Below are 21,587 nucleotides of genomic sequence, written 5' to 3'. Positions count from 1 at the left end.
TATTTTTTTTAAATAACTGTCTGGCATGATGGCCCCGCCTCCTCCATGGCCATCAGCCAATCATGAGCTGGTATATGGATGGCGGGTGGGTAGTGAGGTACCCTCGAGCACCCCTCTCCCCCTTTTCAGACACGCCACTGTTGGATGCTGCTTTAAACGTCGTCATGTCAGTCCGGAAGTTTGGTCATGTGTCATCTATTGCTGTCTATTTAATGTGTGTGTCATTTTAATGTGACATTAACTGATACCACACGGTGTGAGCTCCGCGCCAAGTTATTCCTAAAACTGTCTGGCAGTCTGACAGGGTGAGAGTGGACTTCTTGGACAAGTCAGCCGGCCGGTACAGCTGCTTGTGGAGGACTTTGAGTGAGAACCGTCTTGCTACCTTCGGCTAGCGGTGGGCTAATATCAACACAAGGACAACATGAGCTAGGTGTTAGCTAAGACGGTTAACTAGCTAACCACTGGCGGTGAGAGGACGAGAGACGCACCTGTTGGACTGTCATCACTCCTCATGTGTTTCCGATAGTTAACATGTCGAATCAGCACCAGCCGGCTGTCCCGATCCAACAGCAGCCTAATCTGAACCCTGCACCTTTCCCTCAGTGTTTTCTCAAACCCTTCAACAACAAACCTCTGCAAATCAAAAGGAATGTCATTACAGACGATTACAGTGTAACAAGTCAGGTGCTCGGGATGGGGATAAATGGCAGAGTGTTGGAGTGTTTCCACAAAGACAATGGAGAAAAGTTTGCACTCAAGGTAAACACACTGTCATCTTGATCTCACTGAGTTTCTTGTCACTGTTGTTTAATGACATAGATTTACAACAACAAAACAAACTGCTTCTGAGCAGGTCAAATCACTAACTGTATTGAGATAAATGACCCATTTCTTTGCTCTGAACAACCAGAAATAAGATGATTTTCCATTATTTGTTTTTTATTCCGGCACCAGCAGGCTATAATTTCATATTTGTGAGTATGTTGTCTGTAGCCTAGTATTTACTGGATTAACTTTAGAATCGTGGGTTTCGCCCTACTTCTACTGACAGTGATGGATATCTGGTTGATTGCGAGACATGCTATGTTTGAGTGAATTCAGATGGCTGTTTTTGTATGTACCCTCAGGATGAGTCAGACACTTGACTAAGTCTTTGGCAAGTGCAATGGCCTCTGCACAATCATACGCAGTCAACACTAGGAATATTCATGCATGTATGTATCACAGTCAGCCAGTCTGTGACCAAATGTGGTCTGACTTTGCAGGAAACTGTTAAGACCACAAATTATTACTGGTCTGTGAAATATGGTTTGAAAGGGTTCTCTTGTCTGCTCTGATTTCATCCCTACTGAGTACACGGAACACAAAAAACATTAAGGGTCATTACACCACCGAATCTTACTTTGGCTCCAGGCCGTGTTGTCAACTGTATTAAAGTGAAGGAGATGCAGGGAGAAAACACACCCCCTTAGACCCTGTTCCAACCCCCAAAGTGAGAACAAATGATTTTATACACCAGTGTAAGGTGCTGCTTTTAAGATATGTTTATACTCAATCAAGGAACCTTAAAAAAGACGGAATGATCATTAGTTCAGCTAACCTTGATCTGGTGCCAGAATGTGGTGTCAGCCGTATAGGAGTCTGTAGGAGGTACTTGGAGAAACATAAATAGTAGCAACACAGTGAGTAAGTTAATGACTGATGCCCCCCCCAAATAAATAGAGTAATGATATATAAAATCATTTGTTTTCAATTTGGGGGTTGGAACACACAAGAGGGTCACAAGTTAATCTTGAAGGGGTTTCCATGTGGTTTTGGAGGAAAAAAACAACATATTTTAGACTGGGGAATAGGTTTTTGGATTACATTGCAAGTAGCAAATATATAATTTGCTTTATAAAAGATTTTAATGGTTATTTTTTCGAAAGTGGAAGTTTATATGCACATGAATTCTGAGTGTACACACAGACACACAAATTGCCCCCCCTTTTTTATTTAAGCACTTTCAGGAAGTTATGAACTCAAAAAGGGTGGAGAACTACTGGGTTAAAATCAGCTAATCTGTCACTCTGGTATCTGTTGTTTGTCAGAGATTACAAAGATTTAAGCGTGAATATAACCCAGATTTGAATATAAATATACAAAATAATGTTCTATACGTATCCATTTATACACATAAACCCAAAACTCTGTTTGTTGCTGCTGCTTCTCTGTTGCTCCAGTTTCTTGTTATTTGTATAACCTTAATAGAATAAATATTTTTCACGGTTTGTGTTGAGTAAACAGCATCAAAGCCTGGCTGCCAACAACCTTCGTGCCGTATTGTCATACTCCAAGAATTTAAAAAATGTAGTCAGATCTGAAGACATAAATTATCAAGCTGAGCTCTATTATCTTTGATATCAGAAAATCTGCTTTTCATACACTTTTTACTAGTTCCTCTCCTCGGGTCACCATGTGTCCTCCTTTTTAGCCTCAGTGGGTATGGAGATAAATGATAACATTGCTTCACAACATTCCTCAGGGATGGATTGGTCACTCCTAAGGCGTGTGTGATGCATATTGAACTTTAAGTACCTGCTCTGATTTGTGCATGTGGACTGACAGGCAGTATTTAGAGTAAGGTCTAAAAGTTCAAAAGCTGGGGTCACTGTTGGCTTCAGATGAAAGTTGTAGATGTTTTTTCATAGAAATGTGTAATTTTCTGGTATTTAGGTGATTATACACAAAAGACGACTTTGTAAGGCTCTAATTTTCTGTTCAAAAGTTTGTAAATCATGTTTTGTCCAGTGGCTCTGGCCTCTAGACAACAAGCCTGTGTTGAAGAGTGTGTTTTGAAAGAGTGTTGAGTTTTCCAATCCAAATGCTGCCAGCCAGAAAGAGAGAGGGGAACATGCCTGTGTCTAAAAGTAGCTTCATGCTGGAGGCCTCAGATGACTGAGAGATTATGACGTCTGCTTTGGTACAGCAGGACAAGGTGTCATGCACATAGGACACTCTCAGCTTTTATTAGACAGTGATGGTGTTTTGATATGTGTAAACAGAGTGGACCAAATACCAAATGACCAATCTTTTTCCCAAACTTTGTGTAATACAAGTATGTGTCACTGTTGTCTGTATAGTCTTTCTGTCCAAAAGGAAAAAACAACTATTTTTTTTCTTTCTTTCTTCTTCTAGGCTGAGTTTGACTTAAAATGGAGAGACGAGAAGCTAGAACCAGTGTCCAAAGCATCTTTATGATATTTAAAGTGGCAGCTAACTTCCCCTTATCTGTCGTGCTATTTATCCATCTAGATTGTTTTGGTGTGAGTTACAGAGTTTTGCGGATATTATGCATAGACAATTTTGCTTTTTCCTCAATATTATGGAACTAGACTGCACCACAAACTTCAGAGCCAAATAAACAATTTCCCAGAATTCATGACTCAAAATTATCAGCACACCTTGTTGTGATCACATTCCTGTTGAAACCCACCAACCCATATCACCATGCAGAAGTAGACGTGCATCTCTTTACAGACGAGAGGCTTGTGTGGGATTGATGATGCCATCATCCAAATGACGATAGCTGTCAGTCATCATTACATCACTATTTAAACCCCTCCACCCCCTTTGCCAGAAAGTGCAAAAAAACACTGTTGCCTAAGAGCTGCCATAAAGTAGGAGGGAGAGAATATAGTTTGTGTGTGTGTATGAGTGTGTGTGTGTTTGATTAAACCAGCTAAGTTAGATGAACCCAAGACTCAGTTATATTGGTGGCAGCACCGTTATTTTCTGCAGGAGTGTCCTGAGCTGTACCACCAAACTACAGAGCAGCTTCTTTCTTGAGGCTGTGAGGCTCCTAAACTCACTCAACTGTGAACAGTTTATTTATTTGACTTGAGTGTTTTGTTCTTGTTTGTGTGTGTGTGTGTATTTTAGGGATTACAACAGAAATGTCAGACAGCATAATGACAGATTAAGATCAGCCAAAATCAGCCACCATCCTCCTCCATTCCCCCTGTCATATCATGCCTCAAATAAATCTTTACACCGAACCTCGTAAAACTAACACATATGACTGCCCTTGAAAGTAAAATATCATCCTGCTTTCTGACTTGTTCATTCCTCTGCTGTTTTTGTGCCAGATGTTGCAGGATTGCCCAGAAGCTAGACGGGAGGTAGAGCTCCATTGGAGGGTGTCGTCTTGTTCCCACATTGTTCCCATTATAGATGTTTATGAGAATCTCTACCAGGGCAGGAAGTGTCTCCTCGTTGTAATGGAGTGGTGTGTTCTCCTACAGGCACCCAGAAATACAAACACACACACACACACACACACACACACACACACACACACACACACACACACACACACACACACACACACACACACACACACACACACAAATTAAAGCTAATGGTTTATGTGTGGTCAGACAAAAGTAGATTTCCTGGCCTTAAAACTGTTCATCACTAAATGGGTCCTAGGAGTTGTGGCTTGTATTAGATGTATTAGCTCTGCACGCTGGTAGAGCCAGCCTTTAGTTAATGCACACCAACTGAGGTGAGGAGTTTCCAGAACACCTCAAGGCGGTAGTAATGAAAAGCAGGCAAAGGCTGCTTTGTCTAGAATATAATAAGCAGGGCGCCTATCTGATCTACAGCCGCTTCAAACACTGCAAAAGAAAAGAAAAATGTTCTTAATTCTTGATATGAAATTATGAATATAATGTCCTGACTGAATAATCCTATGGCTGAGCCAAAGATGTGACTAATAATGATATTTAATATTGAGTCGCCATGTTGCCACATTTGTTATTTTATTGTATTAAGGAGAAGTTTTTGTTTTACTTTTTGTCCTAGCAGGTGGAAAAAAAACATAAAAGTGCAGTACATCTCTTACATTTAATGAGAAATTAATGAAAAAAGTATCAGGATAAACTATAAATTGGTTTCTATTGAAGAGTCAGTGAATGGACATGTCCTACTACAAATTATACATTAATTATATGGTACTCCTGTCTGTTTTACTGTTTTTGTTTGCAGCATGGATGGAGGTGAATTATTCAGTCATATCCAAGACAGAGGCAATCATGCATTTACAGAAACAGGTAAAGGGATTATAATTTCTCAAGCAAGATTTCATTTCAGGCTCACTTTTGCTCGCTGGTGGTAACTGTAAGTTTGGTTAAATATTCTGCAGTTTAAGTCCCAGGATTCTGGGGACAGTAAAGGATTGCCATCACTTTTTGGATCCATGGTTGGAGAAAATTGGGAGTCTAGATCACATGGGTGCATTGTGTACTGTGAATTCTTTATGTATATGGGGGAAGTTTGAATCTTGCCCAATAATGGTGGATTTTATGATGACATGCTGCTGAATGTATAGTTTAATCAGCATTTGTCTGTCTGATCTACGTGTTGTGCATTTCATTTTGTTCCCCTTTTTACCCAGAGGCCTCTGACATTATGAGAAGTATAGGGGAAGCCATACATTTCTTGCATACCATCAACATTGCTCACAGAGACATTAAGGTAATACCTCACTGCATATGTTTGTAATAGAAAACAAATTTTGCAATAGTGGACCGTTTTAATGGAAATTAACATGAGTGCGTTCTCTAAGAAAAGCAGCGCTGTTGTGCTTAGGTTTTACTTGCAATTAAATTTCCTGTGGTCATTAAAAGAGCCCATGTTTAATGCCAAGTAGCACAGGCATGAGAAAATAAGAGATCTAAAATGTATAAATGTCTTCCAGACCTTTGTACATATGAAAGTCAAATTGTTTACATATGTAGAGTAAGCACACAATGAATGGCTGCTTTAATCTGCACATTGGACAGCTTCTAATGGCAACAACACTGGAAGTTTTTTTCTTAGAAGTTTGTAAAAGTTTTATAAGGTCACTGAGCATGACTCTTTACATTATTAACCAAGGTTTTACAAATAAGAAAGTGTTGTATTAGAAGAGACAAATGTATATTTTACAAAATTTGGGAAGTGTATTGTATTTGATTACTTTACCATATGATACTTGGTAGAACTATTGCAGTGTAGATTAATTACACTGGTTGTCCAACATGCATAATGTCAGCTGAGTGGAGTCACCAAATGAGACATTAAAGATTATTTCTATGGCATACATTAGCTGATAGTTAAATGAAACATATCATGCTCATTCTCAGGTTCGTCACTTTATTTTGGGTTACTTTAAGAGTAAGTCTTTTAATTATGTCCAGTGCTGCAGCTCTGTATTCCCCCTCTGTCTGAAACACTCTGTTTAGGCACCTGTCACTTTAAGGACAAGAACATATAAAACACTGAAGGAAAGGGAAAAAACTACAATGTTTAATACATCCCATTCAATTGAGACTGGAACCATGAGAAGACATATCGGGGAATAACATGTGACAGGGGTCCTTGAATTGACTAAACTGGGAATATAATGGTTACAAGCCACCTACATATATAGTATAAAATAAGTTATTGCTGGAATAACAATAAAAAGTTATCCTACCTACTCAGCTTCATGAGCAGGCTTCTGTACCTACTGACGTGTTCTCAAATGTTTTACTTAAAACTCAATTTGTGAATCGTATTGTTTATCAAAAGTTCTCCAATTGCTTTGTCACTTTTTCTATCTCTTCCAGCCAGAGAACCTGCTGTACACCTCCAGAAGGCCAGATGCCCTCCTCAAGCTGACAGATTTTGGGTTTGCCAAAGAAATCACCACATTAAACTCTTTGGCAACACCCTGTTTTACCCCTTACTATGTTGGTAAGAATCATTTGATCCCAAACAAAAGTTGAAGTTTTTTTGTGTCTGCAAGACAAATATATTTGGGGACTCTTAATTCTTTGTGTGGTAATTACCAGAGATTAAATCATCATAATTTTGCCATGTGCTACTTAAAACTTCACTTCACTTAGTCTTTTTGTTGAAGGCATTTCCTGAGTGCATTTAACATAAATCTGCAGGCAGTCTACCTCCTGTATAGTGGCTGTATTGATGTGGACTTTGAGGTTACTGTAAATTTTGTGAATTGGTTGGAAAATACGGCAAACCCTGTTTTAATGACCTGATTTATTTCCCTTTCCAGTCATCTGTGTTTCATGTAGAATTATCAAAGGCATTGAATTTGAAACAGAACTGAGTTTTGCAGTCCAATGATTATTTTTCTTGACACTGCATCAGCTCCAGAGGTTCTTGGTCCAGAGAAGTATGACAGATCCTGTGACATGTGGTCTCTTGGTGTCATCATGTATATCCTGTAAGTCATTCAGCATGATGTGTTGTACTGTGTTTGGGAATATTTCTGTTTTTCATCTTGCAATGACACATAGTGTGTCATAATTAGCTCTCTTAATTATATGATATTGTCTTCAAGCTTTTTCTTCTGTATTACGCACAGACTTTGTGGGTATCCTCCCTTTTTCTCGCATCATGGCCTGGCAATATCCCCAGGAATGAAAAGAAGGATCCTTAACGGACAATATGAGTTCCCTAACCCAGAGTGGTCGGATGTGTCTGAGGAAGGTGAGATGAGTCTGAAACTGAAACAAGTGTATTATCATATTGCAAATTTGTAAACTCTTGCCTTTTAATTTTGTTTTACTTCTCACGCATGCCGTTCAACTCAAGTACCCGTAACTTGGGAAGACACAACAAACTTTCTTTGGCAACTACTGCAGGCGTGACGTATATTTTAGTCTTACCTGGAAGTTTGCATTGCACTGGTTCCCTGGACAAAAACCCTGTGGGAGTTTAAGTCTTTACAGGTGTTAAGTCCACCTGTAAAGACGGACTAGTGAGCAGAAGACTCTCCGTGTTCAGGGGGTTTGACCTTTAATGTCCCTGCCAACTTCCGTAGTGTCATTTAGCCACTTGTTAGCAGCCAAAGTTGAAGCACTTTATGATTCACTTGTATAGACATTTAATGATGTATTTTGCGTTGTGTAACTATCTTAAGCCTGTGGTAACCACAGGCCTTATATTACTTAAAACATTTAACCAAAAACAAGAGACAAGGGAACCGGAAGTGCTAAAATGCTAACTGATTTCCAGGTTTTAGGACTCATTTCTACACTACTCTACTCATGTCATGGTATTATTATTTGGCTTCAATAAGAGGCACAGCTGCAATGCAATAATTGTTAAATGTCAGTTTTCCTTATGCACTGTGATACATTACAGAAGCATTCTGAATTCCCGTGTTTCATTTAATGTTTGTACATGAATTGAGATTGCTACAATTTGAAAGCTAAAACCGCTCCACATGATTGTTGCCACTGTAATGACTTACAAAGACCATGAAGATAATGAATTGCTGATTTTCCATTTCAGCCAAACGGCTGATCTGCGACTTACTGAAAACTGAGCCCACCCAAAGAATGAGCATCAATGAGTTTATAAACCATCCCTGGATTAATGTAAGCAGCACCCTGTAGGCTTGAATCTGTTTGAAAGATGTCCTTTGAAATTTGGCGAACACTTCTACATATCAATATTCTCTCACCACTGCAGCAGTCAGTCGAAGTGCCACAAACGCCTCTCCACACCAGTCGGGTGCTACAGGAAGAACAAGACGTCTGGGAGAAGGTTAAAGTGAGTGTCGGAGCTGTTCATTTGTGTTTCTTTGTAGCTGCTTGATTTGTTTTGAGCCTTAGAGAAATTAGGATTGGTTTTAGCATGGGTTTGTTTTTTTATTTGTTTTTGATTATTTTAATGTTTTTTCTGCGCATATTTTGTCCATTTCTGACTGTCACTGAACAATGAAATCCAAGTAACTTACTTTACTTAAAACTGGATGTGCTTATTGTGCATACTATTTCTGTCTTGGTTGTGTTATTAGGAGGAAATGACAAACGCCCTGCAAACAATGAGAGTGGACTATGATCAAATTAAAATCAAAACTATCGAAGACTCGACTAATCCTCTCCTCTTGAAGAGAAGAAAGAAGACAAAAAACACAACCACACAACCTCCAGGCTAGTGAAGTGAGGACTTTTTAAGAGGTATTTAGTTTCACACAAACACTTGCACACACATTAAGTAGAAATATAGATTTCAAGAAGAGCTTTAATGAGGAAATTGTACCATAAGTGACTCTAAAACAAGACTTTTAAAGTGTGTTTTTATCAGTTTATATTTCTTTTTCTTAACGTTCATTTGTTTTTATTTTCAAACATGAAATGCAGCCAGCTAAGCTTTTTTGTAATTGTGCCTTTTAGGGCTTTTTTACGCATTGAACAGAACTATGTATGTACACAAAGATTATTCATTAATGTACTGCATGTGTGCATAATAGGTCGGTATGTTCTGATGTACATACTGAGTGAGTCATTTGCGAGAGCTTTGCTGGCCTCAGCTTACAGACGTTTTGTGTTGTTTTCTGCCTCTTAAGTTTTTCTGGTATTTAGACGGGCTCCAACTTTTGTTTGGTATGATGTGATGTCAAAAGTATGTTTTCCTTACCACATAATAGAAGTTTTCTAGCCACACTGTGCAAACTTACAAATCAACTGTAGCAATAAATCATACTTGCTGTGCCTGTGAGAAGTGTGATAATTGCATTTGCTTAAGGAAGCTGTGCTGCTAACTGAACTTCTCCAAAGTAATTTCTCTAGTTATATGAAAGTAGTGCATGAGATCTGGTGTGTCAAAGGCACAGAAAGAAAAGAGGACAGAAGTAAACGTTTTGATCTGTGGTTAGTGAATGTATGGTGGAAAATGTTGCACATCCTTTCTGTCCTTTACTCTGGATTAAATTTCCTTATATTCTCTGTGGTTTTGCGTGTTGTTTGATCAATTAGCTGTTGACTGATGGCCTAAAGTCAAATCAGTTTCCAGCTGCTTAGTTGTTTGTTCATCATTTTGGTTGCATGTTACCACAAATCATATTTGCCGTGAGAAATTAAGCAGAAGTTTTCACTTTGGACAACAGCTGTACATTTTGCCATTAGCAACAGTACATCTTGGTTCAGGGCTCCTCCATCATCCATCATACGTTGGTGTATTTGCTCTGGAGAAACAATTTATTGTGGTTCAGTAGAAACAGCTGTTTACAAAATGTCTCATGATTAAAAGAGCTAATGCCGAGTTAACAATATAGCCTGATTTTCCACTGACTGACAACTTTTTGAGATCACCACCAAAAACACACAGATGAGAGGCAAATCTGCATTCACTCAGTGCTCTGAAAACATTGCTTGACCGGTATGCGTGAACTGTTCAAAGATGCAGTCCAGAATTTGCTGATGACTTGCAGACAAATGGAAGATATCAAACAGGCCAGATATCCGGTTTGGACTTGTCAGGTGGGCAATGCCAGAAGCTACAGCCAGTGAGAGCAGATATGGGCTTAGAGAGGAGAGGAGCTGATTTTCTTTTCTCAACGCTGATTGCTTGCACATTGTATTGCTTAATTTCCTGTTTTGCTTCTTGCATGTGTTTTTAAGACAAAACATTATTGAGAAACTAAGATTCCTCCTGGTGAAAGTTTTTGTGATGAGTGCCTCCCTGTTAGGCCCAGTTTTACACGGTGGTCGAGCATACACCAATTACATTACTTACCCACTGTTGTTCCGCTCTTTTTTAAAAAGTAAATATTTGTCAGACGACGGATGCTCCAATTACACTTGCAGCAGCAAATGTGTCTTCTGTTCAGCAGCGGGACCAGCAGCAGAGTTGCAGCACAGGAAGCAAGAGTCACATTTAACTTATCCCATGAAGCATGTTAGTGACAGTTAACTGAGAACGATGGTGAGGATTTGTTGACAAAGCCAAAAACAAAATCTCCTATCTGGCAGTGTTTCAGCTTGAAAAGCAGATGCTAATAGGTGATCTGGTAGCGTTGTTAAGGGAAAAGGAGTTTGTTACCTACCTGAGAAGCTGGAGATGTGCAACCTGTTGCTTACGCCTCTTTAATCAAACAGCTCCTTCTTGTTTCAGTTCTCTCCCAGCCTGAATAAAACTACTCCCTGATACATTACAGATTGATCCACTGCCAAGAAATGCAGAAAATGACCATTGTTTTGAGGTTAAGAAGCATTTTTGATACATGACATTGCATTCACTGTCAAGCCTACTTCAAATTAAAAGTCAACTCACGTTAACAATTAAAATGCTTCACACGTGAAGCTGCAGCTGGAGGAAATGTTCACTTTGCATTAGCAGTAAATTAAGACAGTGCTCTACAGATGGTGAGCATCTTTTTTTTTTTTTGTGAAAAGCTTTTGTGAAAAGCTTGTTGGTCAGTGGGAATATTTCTTCACAGTGGTAAACCTACTCCCTGTCACTGTTAATCAGGTAGTGTGCACAGTGCCGGCTGCTGGCATCAGCACTCTGGAATTGGGCATAACTTGTTGTCATGTTGTAGTGCCGTCCTTTTGGGGTTTCTTGAAGGTGAAGCCATAAAAACATAGTTACTTTACACATGTCTCTAAACAATCATGGAAGAGAAATCAGAAATGTGTCATGTTGATGGACAGGTACAAAGTTGCTACATTTAATTAAAAAAAAAGGTGTGGCAGATGATTTGTTAGACAAAACCATCTGGAAGGGTGCTGCATGGTAGCAGCAGTTTGGAAGAGGGCAGGCACTTTCATAAAATACTTGGCAGTCAACAAACTATCTGTCTGTCATAGTCTAACACCTGCGGATGCCATTAGTAACAAACTCTTACCAAAGCCGGTCAAGAGAGGAGCGAAAAGCATTTATTGGGAAAAGTTTGAGTCTTCTAAAATTTTCTAAAGAGAAAAAAGGATGTTTCAGTATATCTTGACACAGCTGTGGAGAAGGAGCCCCTTGCATAGTCCTGGGGGCTTGGTGAAACGCCATCTATAATGTTAGTGAAAAGCTAAACAACATGCATCTAAACATTTTTTCAAATGTTAGCAACAGAAAATGTTATTCGCGTCATTGACTCAAGAGTTAACAATAGGACTTTTAGTCTCAGGGAAACTAATTGCCTTCTAGGTAAAGTCACAATCCATACAATAATCTGTCCTCCATCTGTAAAACTGGTGTGTAAGTGACCTGAAGTATCATTGTACTAGTAGTTGGGACTACATTTCATTACAAGCACCAGTATAGTCCTTGAGATTCAAAACAGGCACATATTTTAAAAAAATCACCACTTAAAAGAATTCCTAAGCAGGAAATATGTGTTTTAAATCAACATGTATTTTGTATTACTAGTCATCTCCATCTGTAGTTGCAGTGAAAGTAAATGGCTTCAGACTGAATGTTTGTTTGCTGTCATTTAAGTGGACTATTTAGCCTTTTAGGCATTCAGGCTATTGCATCCTTGAATAAATGACGCCCACGCCGTATGTTTTGAATAAAACATGAGGTTCCAATTACATGATGACATTTTCAATATTCATATCCTGTTTTAATTCAGCCTTTTCTTTGGGGCACATACAGAAAACATTGCTGGCTTGAGAGATGGAAGATATTCATGTCTTATTGTGGATTTTAGGGGATATTTGATATATTAATTGAATGATAAATCCAGCATCAGAGTTTTCAAGGAACATTGTCGACTCTCATTGTCTTACTTCGGCTTTAGTGGTTTTTCCAAGAAACAGAAAAAACACAGATCAACCTAGAAAGCTGTTCACGGCCCGGTATTACGAAATGGCATATGAATAACACGTGAATCACACATTTCTTCAGTCATTTTATGAGTTATCACAAAAGTCAGTGAGAAATAATGCTGGTGATCTGCTCTGCTGAGTTTAATTTTCATTCACAGGTATTCAGCTCACATCAGGCACTATTTTAAACCTATTCTATGATCTTTTCCTAAACATAACCAAGTAGTTTTGTCGCCTCAACCCAATGTTTCCCATACATAAGCTTTACTCAGTATATATTTTATGCATATATTTTGTCGCAGTTGAAGGAAATGAACAGTTCTAGACAAATTATCATTGTCATCTGACTTCCTGTCATGGCTGTAAGCGGGACCTGCATACAGCGTTGTATTGGGGTGCGAATCGAGAACCGGTTCTGACTCAGAACTGGTTCCAACTGACCAATTCCATCGGAATTGTACACCTCCAACGTTATCGATTCTTCTTTACGATTCTCCCATTTCCCTTTCTGGTTTTCCTGAAATTTTGCGTTGCGGTACATTTGCGTCACACTGCGATGACGAAGACCCTCAACCGCGAGGCAGCATCATGGAGAGGAGGAAGCGATCTGAAGATGAAAAATGTGCATCTCTGTCCTCCCTCCGTTGTTGTTTGTGTTTGTGTTGCTGTGTAGTGTAACACGTGAGTTGTCCTCGTGCTGAAAACGTGATTTGTCACGTAGATGACATCTCTCTCTGAGATGCAAGAAGAATTCAAAAATATCTATTTTTGCTAAGGAAATTGACAAAAATAATAGTAAAGCACAGTGACTTGAATAAGTACCCTTAATCTAACTACTGGTTTGGAAATATTAACACGTTAGATTACTCATTACTGAAAAAAGTCGTCAGATTAAGAGTAAAAGTAACTGTTACTGGCATCACTGGTGGCCAAGTCGTGTAATTACAAAGTCATCTGATGTGCTGGGGCCCCCATAAAAACCTTTTCCCATAAACTCACTTTGTGAAACAAGCAGCTATGAAACGGTGGAAAACACCTTTTTGACCGTAACAAATTGAGCAAAATGACTCGATTCATTATCATAATTTGATCCATTTAGTCAGAAGAATTGAATAGAAGCATTATTCAATGTGAAATTAACTAAAATGTGAGGAAAAAAAACAGGCAAACTCACAGTGTTGAAGAAAAGAAAAAAAAAAATCCTGAATCAGTCCCTTTTATCCTCACTTAGAGTCACTGGGGTCTATTCTGGGCTGAGACCCATCCTCCATCCAAGTTTTACAGAAATCAGTTCAGTAGGTTTTGTGTAATCCTGCGGACAAACCAACAAACAAACCAACAAATGGACACGGGGGAAAACATGGAGGGAATATGTGTAATTTAGTGAGATGAGGGCCCAGAGGAAAAACTCAGTAAAGTGGAATTCAATAAATAAACAACTGTTTATGTTGCTACAGGAGTATGTATTTGCTGCAGCAGGTTTGCAGCCAGAGTGTCTCTTTTAGCTGATTGGCAACCTTCCAGTTGTTCATTCCAGCTCTTATGTATCTGGATGTTAGCTTGTGTTTGTTGGAATCAGGTTCAGTCAACAGAGCATGTCAAAGAGAAACATTGCTGGCTCACAGTTAACATTATAGCCAGTGATCTCCTGCAAACATGATTTCCCACACCAAACTCACTGCTGCTTTGGATGGATTTGAGAGGAAGGAGTGTCAGTTGTAATTACTGTTGACAGCAGAGTTAAAGACATTGCCTCTTAAACATAAGATAAAGCACTTTGGGGGGGAAAAAATGGATATTTACTATCAAATATTTGGTTTGAATGTCAGATGAAAGATTGTTTTTTCACCAAGGAATGTTGTGTTGTGACTGAAAATCGGCCAAATCCTAAACGCTGAGGAGTCCCATCTGTGTATCCTCAGGTTCCCTCTCCACTGCAATGTAGTTGTATAGTGATTAAGATCTATTAGTTACTGAAAAACCTCCATTTTCAAATCAGCACGTACTTTCTCAAAGGGGCTGGGGGGAATAGACTGGGGGAGAAAAACACAATCCCTAGAAGCTCCGTCTCCTCTTCCCTTGCTCCGAAGCAGGCCAGGAATGGCAGGCAGGGCCGGATTTCGTCATTTTGGGGCGTAAGGCTAAAATAGACCAACTTGTGTCTTCATCGCTTCACCAGCCTTGGACAGCAATCGTGTCCAGACATCTGGAGTTCATAGCCACTGTAAAATGTGATGCTCATGAAGAGCATAATTTCTGTATAACACTGTACTCTGTTCTCCAAATTGAACAGTTTGTCATTTTTATATTGGTTTTCCAGCAGGTTCTTCTCCTTACTGAACCTGCTGGCTGCTGCCCAAAACTGGAGAAGTTGTTTGTGGTTCTGCCATCTTCTGTCTCATGTTGTTATATAACACACATGACGCTTGGACAAAAATCATCCTCTTTGATAAAACTGGTTCAGTGTGTCCTTCTTTTTCTCTCCCTAATCAGCTCATCTTTAGCAGGTGGGGAACATTTGAAGTGAATCCTGGGATGTCGCCCTGAACAATGAAGGACGCAACATCACTTGGGCAACCTGACAGGTGTTGTGCCATAAAGCGATAGATAGATAGACCTGAGAGCTAATCACCATCCAATTAAATGATATTTTATCCACTAAAGATTGGTTGAAATCTATAAAGTTATTTATTGCCATAAGGACAATTGCAAAAGAGACCATTTCTTTATTTTCTACATAATGGAAGCATTTTATGGCCATAGCTGCAGTTATTTTTTTCAATGCCGTTATCTCACAAGCTAGTTATCTATTAAATCAACCCGTTATCACAAGAAAACATACAGATGTTCACTACCATTACTTGTAGCCTCATGTTCATCAGGTCAGAACTGCCATGCCAGCGTGCATGGTGTCTTGACAATTGTTTTTTTTTTTTTTTTTAATACCTTAAAAAACCAAATAAAGAAACTGTCTTTGATTTCATGACTGAATAAACTGAAATAAGGACAAGGTCATGAGACAACACAATTTCATGCTGTTTAACTTTGTTTATATTTGGTGGACCCAAATAGTTTCAGTGTTCCGGGACCTTATTTTCCTCTTGAGAACAGCTTGTAAATATTGAAATTCTCAAGAACTACTTGCATGAGTGACTTTCACTTTTACCAAAATAGTATTTTAACACAATATATATTTACTTTTACTCCTTTATGACTTTTGAGTACTTTACAACTGTATACTGTATACGTTTATGACATATGACATTTTGCGGGGCCTTTTTATGGGCCCAAAGTGACGGTTGACCTTTTCCTGATGGTGTGGATACTTCTGACTGATGACTGGCCCATTCTGAAGACAATCTGCAGGATGATTACGGTGGTCTTCTGTCTGCAGGCGCCGGCTTGAAAACATGTGTTGACTTTCTCCAAACACTGTGAACACTGTAATTGGCAAAGGTAGCAAGGCAGGCAGGCTGGAACAGACAAAGGAAAAAATGTGTGAGGATGACGAGTGTAGGCAAATAGCAGGGTTTGTAATACCCTGTACTTGTTGAAACAGTGTGTAAAGGACAAAAGAATGCAGCGGCGGAACAAATTTGCATTTTAAACTGTAACCACTTAAACCGTGATTGTTGTATCTGAGAAGAAACACATCCGCAATTACAGCGTCTTGTCTGACTCGTCTCTATACGCTTACCCCTACACATTCTCCATAACCTCACCTCAAAGGTAATAAATTGCCATGCCAGCCTTTCGGGGGCTGTGCTAATGATAAGCCGTGACACAGTAAAGAAAAACAAGGTTGTTAAAAAGCAGATGTTTGCACCGGCACACAGATGGGATTGATATTGACATGGCCGGAGGTGATACTGTACGGTTACTACAGGCATGTGGAAAAATGTATGTATGTGCTCCTAATGAGACTGGGTGGTGCGTAGGGAGAGGGGATATTCACTCAATACCAACAACATGTCTCATTCAGTCTGAGAAACACACAGGCGGCGTGAACAAGGGAGGAGGCATCATCTCTTATCAACCTCCTGGTGTGTGGTAATGTATATTCAAAAAACGGGGCAACAAAAAAATAATGTCTTGTTTTGAATTACTGATTCATTGTAATTCAGTGTATTTCATTATTACAGATTTGTGTTTGGGTTATTCATCATCAATCTGAAAAGACATCTTTTTCTTCCTATCTTTTCCATCAGTGATCATGCAGACAGTGGCATTACTCCTCATAATGGGACTGATGGATCTGAGCACTGGCCAGCATTATAGTCAGCTCCAGTGGCTGTCCCATCTGCGAGGGCGGCGACGGCATGCCAGCTTGCAGTCCGACGAAGCGGACTGCCCCCTGGAGTGTGACTGCCCTTCGACCTACCCCACGGCTATGTACTGCCACAGCCGCAATCTCCAGCACGTCCCATATGTCCCTTCACATATCAAGTACGTCTACCTGCAGCGTAACCAAATCACAGGCATTCAGGATGGGGTGTTCGACAACGCTACGAGCCTAGTCTGGGTTGTGCTGTTTCACAACCAGCTCAACTCAGACAAAATTGGCAAGAATGTGTTCAGCAAGCTCAGGAACCTGGACCGGCTCTTCCTGGAGCACAACGAGCTCACACGTGTGCCTGCCAACTTGCCGAAGTCTATCACAGACCTGCGACTTGGTCACAATAAGATCTCGAAAATCCAGTCCAGCTCATTCGAGGGGATGGCCGACCTCAACACCCTTCAGCTCCACGCAAATGTCATCGAGGATGTTGGAGGTGTGTTCAAGGGACTGAAATCTCTCCACATGCTGGATATGAGGAAAAACAGGCTGAGGAAGATCCCTGACAGCCTTCCCGAGAGGCTCCAGCAGCTCTACTTGGAGTTTAATAACATAGAGAGCGTGCCGACGGGCTTTCTCACCATGTATCCCAAACTGCAGTTTGTCCGGTTGGCTCACAACAAGCTGACTGATAAAGGACTTCCCTCCAATGTCTTCAACATCAGCACGCTGGTCGAGCTCGACCTGTCTTTCAATAAACTGGAGAAAATCCCTGTTGTCAGTGGGAACCTGGAGAACCTTTATTTACAAGCCAATAAGATCAAAGGTATGGACACTTCTTCTGTTACTCAAGATTTTTGGAGAAAAGCAATCCAAAATAAAAACATCTTAAGTTTTAAAGTCTGAAGGAAAATATATAAATTATGCATACAGACTACTAATAACTGTAACTTGATAATAAGCTATTATTTTTAACAATCTATTATGGCATAAAATCTTTCAGCTGATTATTTTTTATAGTGCAACCAGTCGAAAAAAAGGTGATTTCAGTGTTTTAACTGCGGTTAATGGCTGCGGTTACGTACTCTGAACCCAGTTCTGTAAATGGACCCTGCAGCCAGGATTTACTACGCTATTTTCCTCCATTTCAGATCGTTTGTGAGGCTACATAACTCACATTAAGCCATTATAATGAGGTGGTATGGCGCAGCAGGACACAATGTGCGCCGCTCAGGTAGTTATGAACGGCGATAAACAGCACCCAAATCCAACAAAACTTTTATGGCACAAATGTAGCTGGAACATTTTTAGCATCCCTGTGGGACCTAATGGACTCAGATGTAAATCAGATTACAGGAGTAATGTTAAATAAAGTTTGTTAGTTAGAAAACTTGTGTTTGATTTGGAGGAGCTGATCTAATTTTCCTTTCCAGACGGTCACCCTTAAGTGGGCTACACATGCTCTCCTCACAGCGAGTGCACTCCATTCCCTGCTGTGATTTTAAACTGCAGTGACTCTCACCCCATGTCATTTTTCTAACACCAATTAACTGTATTTGGAAGTGCAACATCGCCCAGCTTCAAACCACATTTGGCTTCCTCATACCTCTGCTGACACCCTCTCATTAGAGTTGCACTTTTGGCCACACCCAGCAGTGACGTAACACCACGCTAACTTTTTTTTTTTTTTGGGGGGGGGGGCAGGGTCTGAGCATGCAGCATCATTTTGAACCACTAGATGTCCTCAAACGCAGGATTGTCGAGCTGTGTGCATCAATCTTTGAAATGATGCCCTTCCCCTGAAGTAGGGGTTTTCCGTAAACACGTTCTTCTGTGGGAGTTCATGCCTAATACATTCTTTATACAAACAATATAAAGCCTAATAAAAACAAAGTTTAGAGTTAAACAAACGACTACTGAAAAATACTGGGTGTATCAAACAAAGGGATACTGTTTGTTAACTATTAGTTACCCACTGACTTCTGAAGGAGCCAAGAACCTTGGTTCCCAGGTGAAAGAATACAGGGCAGTTCTGTCGTCCGCTCATATTTCTTTCCTTTTGTGTCTTCCAGAGTTCTCCCTGAGCAGTTTCTGCAGCTCAGTCGACATGACAAACTTCTCCAAGCTGAGAATGCTGCGTTTGGATGCCAATGAGATCAGTGCCAAAGACATTCCTGCTGAGGCGGCCTACTGTTTGCGGCACGTTGCCTTTATTGATGTGTAGCGCTTCCTGGTCTCTGTAACTGATATGCCTTAAGTCATCCAGGGTTTTTGGTTTTTTTTAATTTATTTTTTTTATTGCCCCATCTCCAGTCTTGTTGTCAATTGATTTACCATGTATTGTTCACAGCAGACGCGATCAAAACATTTTTCGAGATGATACACATTGTGACACTGTTATGAAAGCTGTTATTAGTAGTATTCCAAATGATTGAACAGTTCCAGTATGAGTCAGCCGGACTTTTCCACAGTCGTAAAATCACTTAGCCAGATGACAAGCATATGGATCACAGAGAGCGGTGAGAAAAAGACCAGATGACTGACATCTCTTCAAAAAACTATTCAGTTTATCAGCTCCAGTATTCTGGCAAAAATATTTTAAAAAATGGAACACGCAGCTCAAACTCTGTCTGTTGAAAGATTAAATTTGGACCTCCAGATGTTCCTAGTGACTTTAAAAGATTATAGGTAAGGCTTTGGTAAAAAAATGCTCTTTAAATACATAGGATTGCTGATTACTAAATATTTTTCATAATAGCAGCATATAGCAGGCAGAGAGACACCTTGTACAGGACGTTACTGGGGCTCTTTTTGCATCATTATTATACAACAGGTGTTTGCTTTTGGCCCGTCCCCAACCATCATGTTTTTGGTTTTGGCCCTGTAGGGGGAAAAGGTTTTGGTGGTCTCTACCTTGAAGCAAAATAGCTGTAGGTGATGACAGCAAATTCTTCTTTTGCCACGTCTGAAGAGTAACCTGTGTACAGCTGCTAATCATCAACGAGGGGGCTCGGTTTGGATCTTTGCCTCCACCATGTGGCACCGGATGATAAAACAGCGAGTGGAGCAGCAATTAATAGCTGTCATCAGTGAAGTGCCAACATTAACATCAGTGATTTACATTCAGTAATACGTTTATTCTTGATTGTGCAGCATCTATATCTATAGAATACTTGTGTTTAAAGAGTTTTCAATCTACATTTTAAGATTTTAAAGTTAGATGATCAAGTGTCGAGTTTGTGAATTCCTATTTGAATTATGCATCGATAATCCTTAGAAGTTTCGAGACCACTGCGTTTAATCACTGTTAGCTTTATTTTGTTAACTCTATCTACATTTCTGTAACCTAAGGGCACCCACTGTTTGGGGCATTGTTTCTGAGCCAATTTGTATTTTACTGTATATCATAGATGAATGTGTACTCGACAGATGGGTGACGTCACTGAGCAGATTTCAGGATTTCCAACGGTCTCTCTCAGCTATGAATTGCTCATTGTCACACCAAATAAATCTGCTTTGTACCTTTAATTACCTTTAACGTTTCCAAAGTTGTTTGTTTGCAAAAGGTTGACACCAATATTTATTCCAGCAACAACATGTTCTTTCACCCTTAATTCGAAGTTGTAAAAATGGCATAGAGGTTGGGAGAAAAGAAAAAAGGGCGTCTGCTCTCTTGACAATTCGGACTGGTCTAAGGCAGTTCCCACATATTTATTGTTGAAGACAACTTGCCTTTTCATCTTCCACAGCTGCCTTTAATCCTCTGCAGAAAGGCACTAAATTGAATTATAGGAATACTTTCCTTGTTTTGTAATGGAGCAATGTCTTGGGATAAAGAATGGATTACTGCCGCCGCAACAGTGGTTTGCACACTGATAAGCAGTAGCCCGTTTAATTAAGTGTGTTATAGATCATGTTATATTGCAGGCAGCAAGTGTTCCTGCAGGGGCTTTGGGTTTGGACTGTGTTTTTATTCTCCTCTTTCTCCTCTGCTTCATATAGAGACTCCTCAAAAACAAAATACAGGCCAGCACACATGCTAGAGAACACATGTGGCAATCTTTTGACACGACTTGCGGATGCGGTCCATCCCGAGACGCACACACACACACACACACACACACACACAAATGTTTCACTTTGCTGCTAGTGGTTCTCAAAGTCAGACATTATGCAACTCGTCATTATAAAACAAGAGGCTGGACGATTGCTGAGTAAATATGGGTGAAAGTCGTGTCAATATGTCTCTCCCACTCTCTCAGTAGCCTGCTGATATTGCCACTAACCACGCAGCGATAACTAATGTCATGCATGCATATGAGTAAACAGCAGTAGCATGTTATTCCCACCAACTTCTGTCACACCCCGTGCAGCAAAGATGTCTCTTGAGAGGCTACTGCAGCGACTGGTGCATATCTATGTCTGGATCGTTGCTCCGTCTGCCAGCAACAACAGCTCAGTGTGTGTGACCAATAACAGAATATTCCCAGGAGAAAAAAGTATTTATACAATTTTGCAATAACACTGAATACACAGATCTTTGGTGATAACCTTTAGACATTGGCAGCTTGATAGCGGTGTATTGATCAGCCTTGTAAGCTGATAACGAAGGGAACTTTTGGTTTCCAAAGCAGTGGGAAAGACCATTTGGCAAGGAGAAAAGGTTCTCTGTCTGCCCATAAAGTCAAACAGAATAACGCCTATAAAGTTGCCTATATTGTTTAAAG

The 21,587-nt window shown here is 40.0% G+C and overlaps 2 protein-coding genes across 2 annotated transcripts; both read left to right on the top strand.

The window, feature by feature from the left end:
• Window positions 1-101: 101 nt before the first annotated feature.
• On the top strand, window positions 102-15,247 carry LOC119022666 (MAP kinase-activated protein kinase 2-like). Its single transcript, XM_037103805.1, has 11 exons — window positions 102-762; window positions 4,131-4,270; window positions 5,032-5,096; window positions 5,441-5,520; window positions 6,636-6,762; window positions 7,180-7,255; window positions 7,397-7,521; window positions 8,329-8,414; window positions 8,509-8,589; window positions 8,837-8,999; window positions 15,078-15,247. Exons 1-10 carry the CDS (start codon window positions 535-537, stop codon window positions 8,975-8,977), a joined length of 1,149 nt encoding a protein of 382 aa, XP_036959700.1. The 5' UTR covers window positions 102-534; the 3' UTR covers window positions 8,978-8,999; window positions 15,078-15,247.
• Window positions 15,248-15,383: 136 nt separating this feature from the next.
• fmodb (fibromodulin b) lies at window positions 15,384-20,494 on the top strand. Its single transcript, XM_037103797.1, has 3 exons — window positions 15,384-16,627; window positions 16,793-17,686; window positions 18,933-20,494. The coding sequence occupies exons 1-3, from the start codon at window positions 16,438-16,440 to the stop codon at window positions 19,082-19,084; spliced, it is 1,236 nt and encodes a 411-aa protein (XP_036959692.1). The 5' UTR covers window positions 15,384-16,437; the 3' UTR covers window positions 19,085-20,494.
• The last annotated feature ends 1,093 nt before the right edge of the window (window positions 20,495-21,587 follow it).

The sequence above is a fragment of the Acanthopagrus latus genome, chromosome 7, assembly GCF_904848185.1.
Source record: "Acanthopagrus latus isolate v.2019 chromosome 7, fAcaLat1.1, whole genome shotgun sequence".
NCBI classification, from domain to species: Eukaryota; Metazoa; Chordata; class Actinopteri; order Spariformes; family Sparidae; genus Acanthopagrus; species Acanthopagrus latus.
Note: the sequence above shows the minus strand (reverse complement) of the source record. Positions and strands in the feature narration are given on the sequence as shown.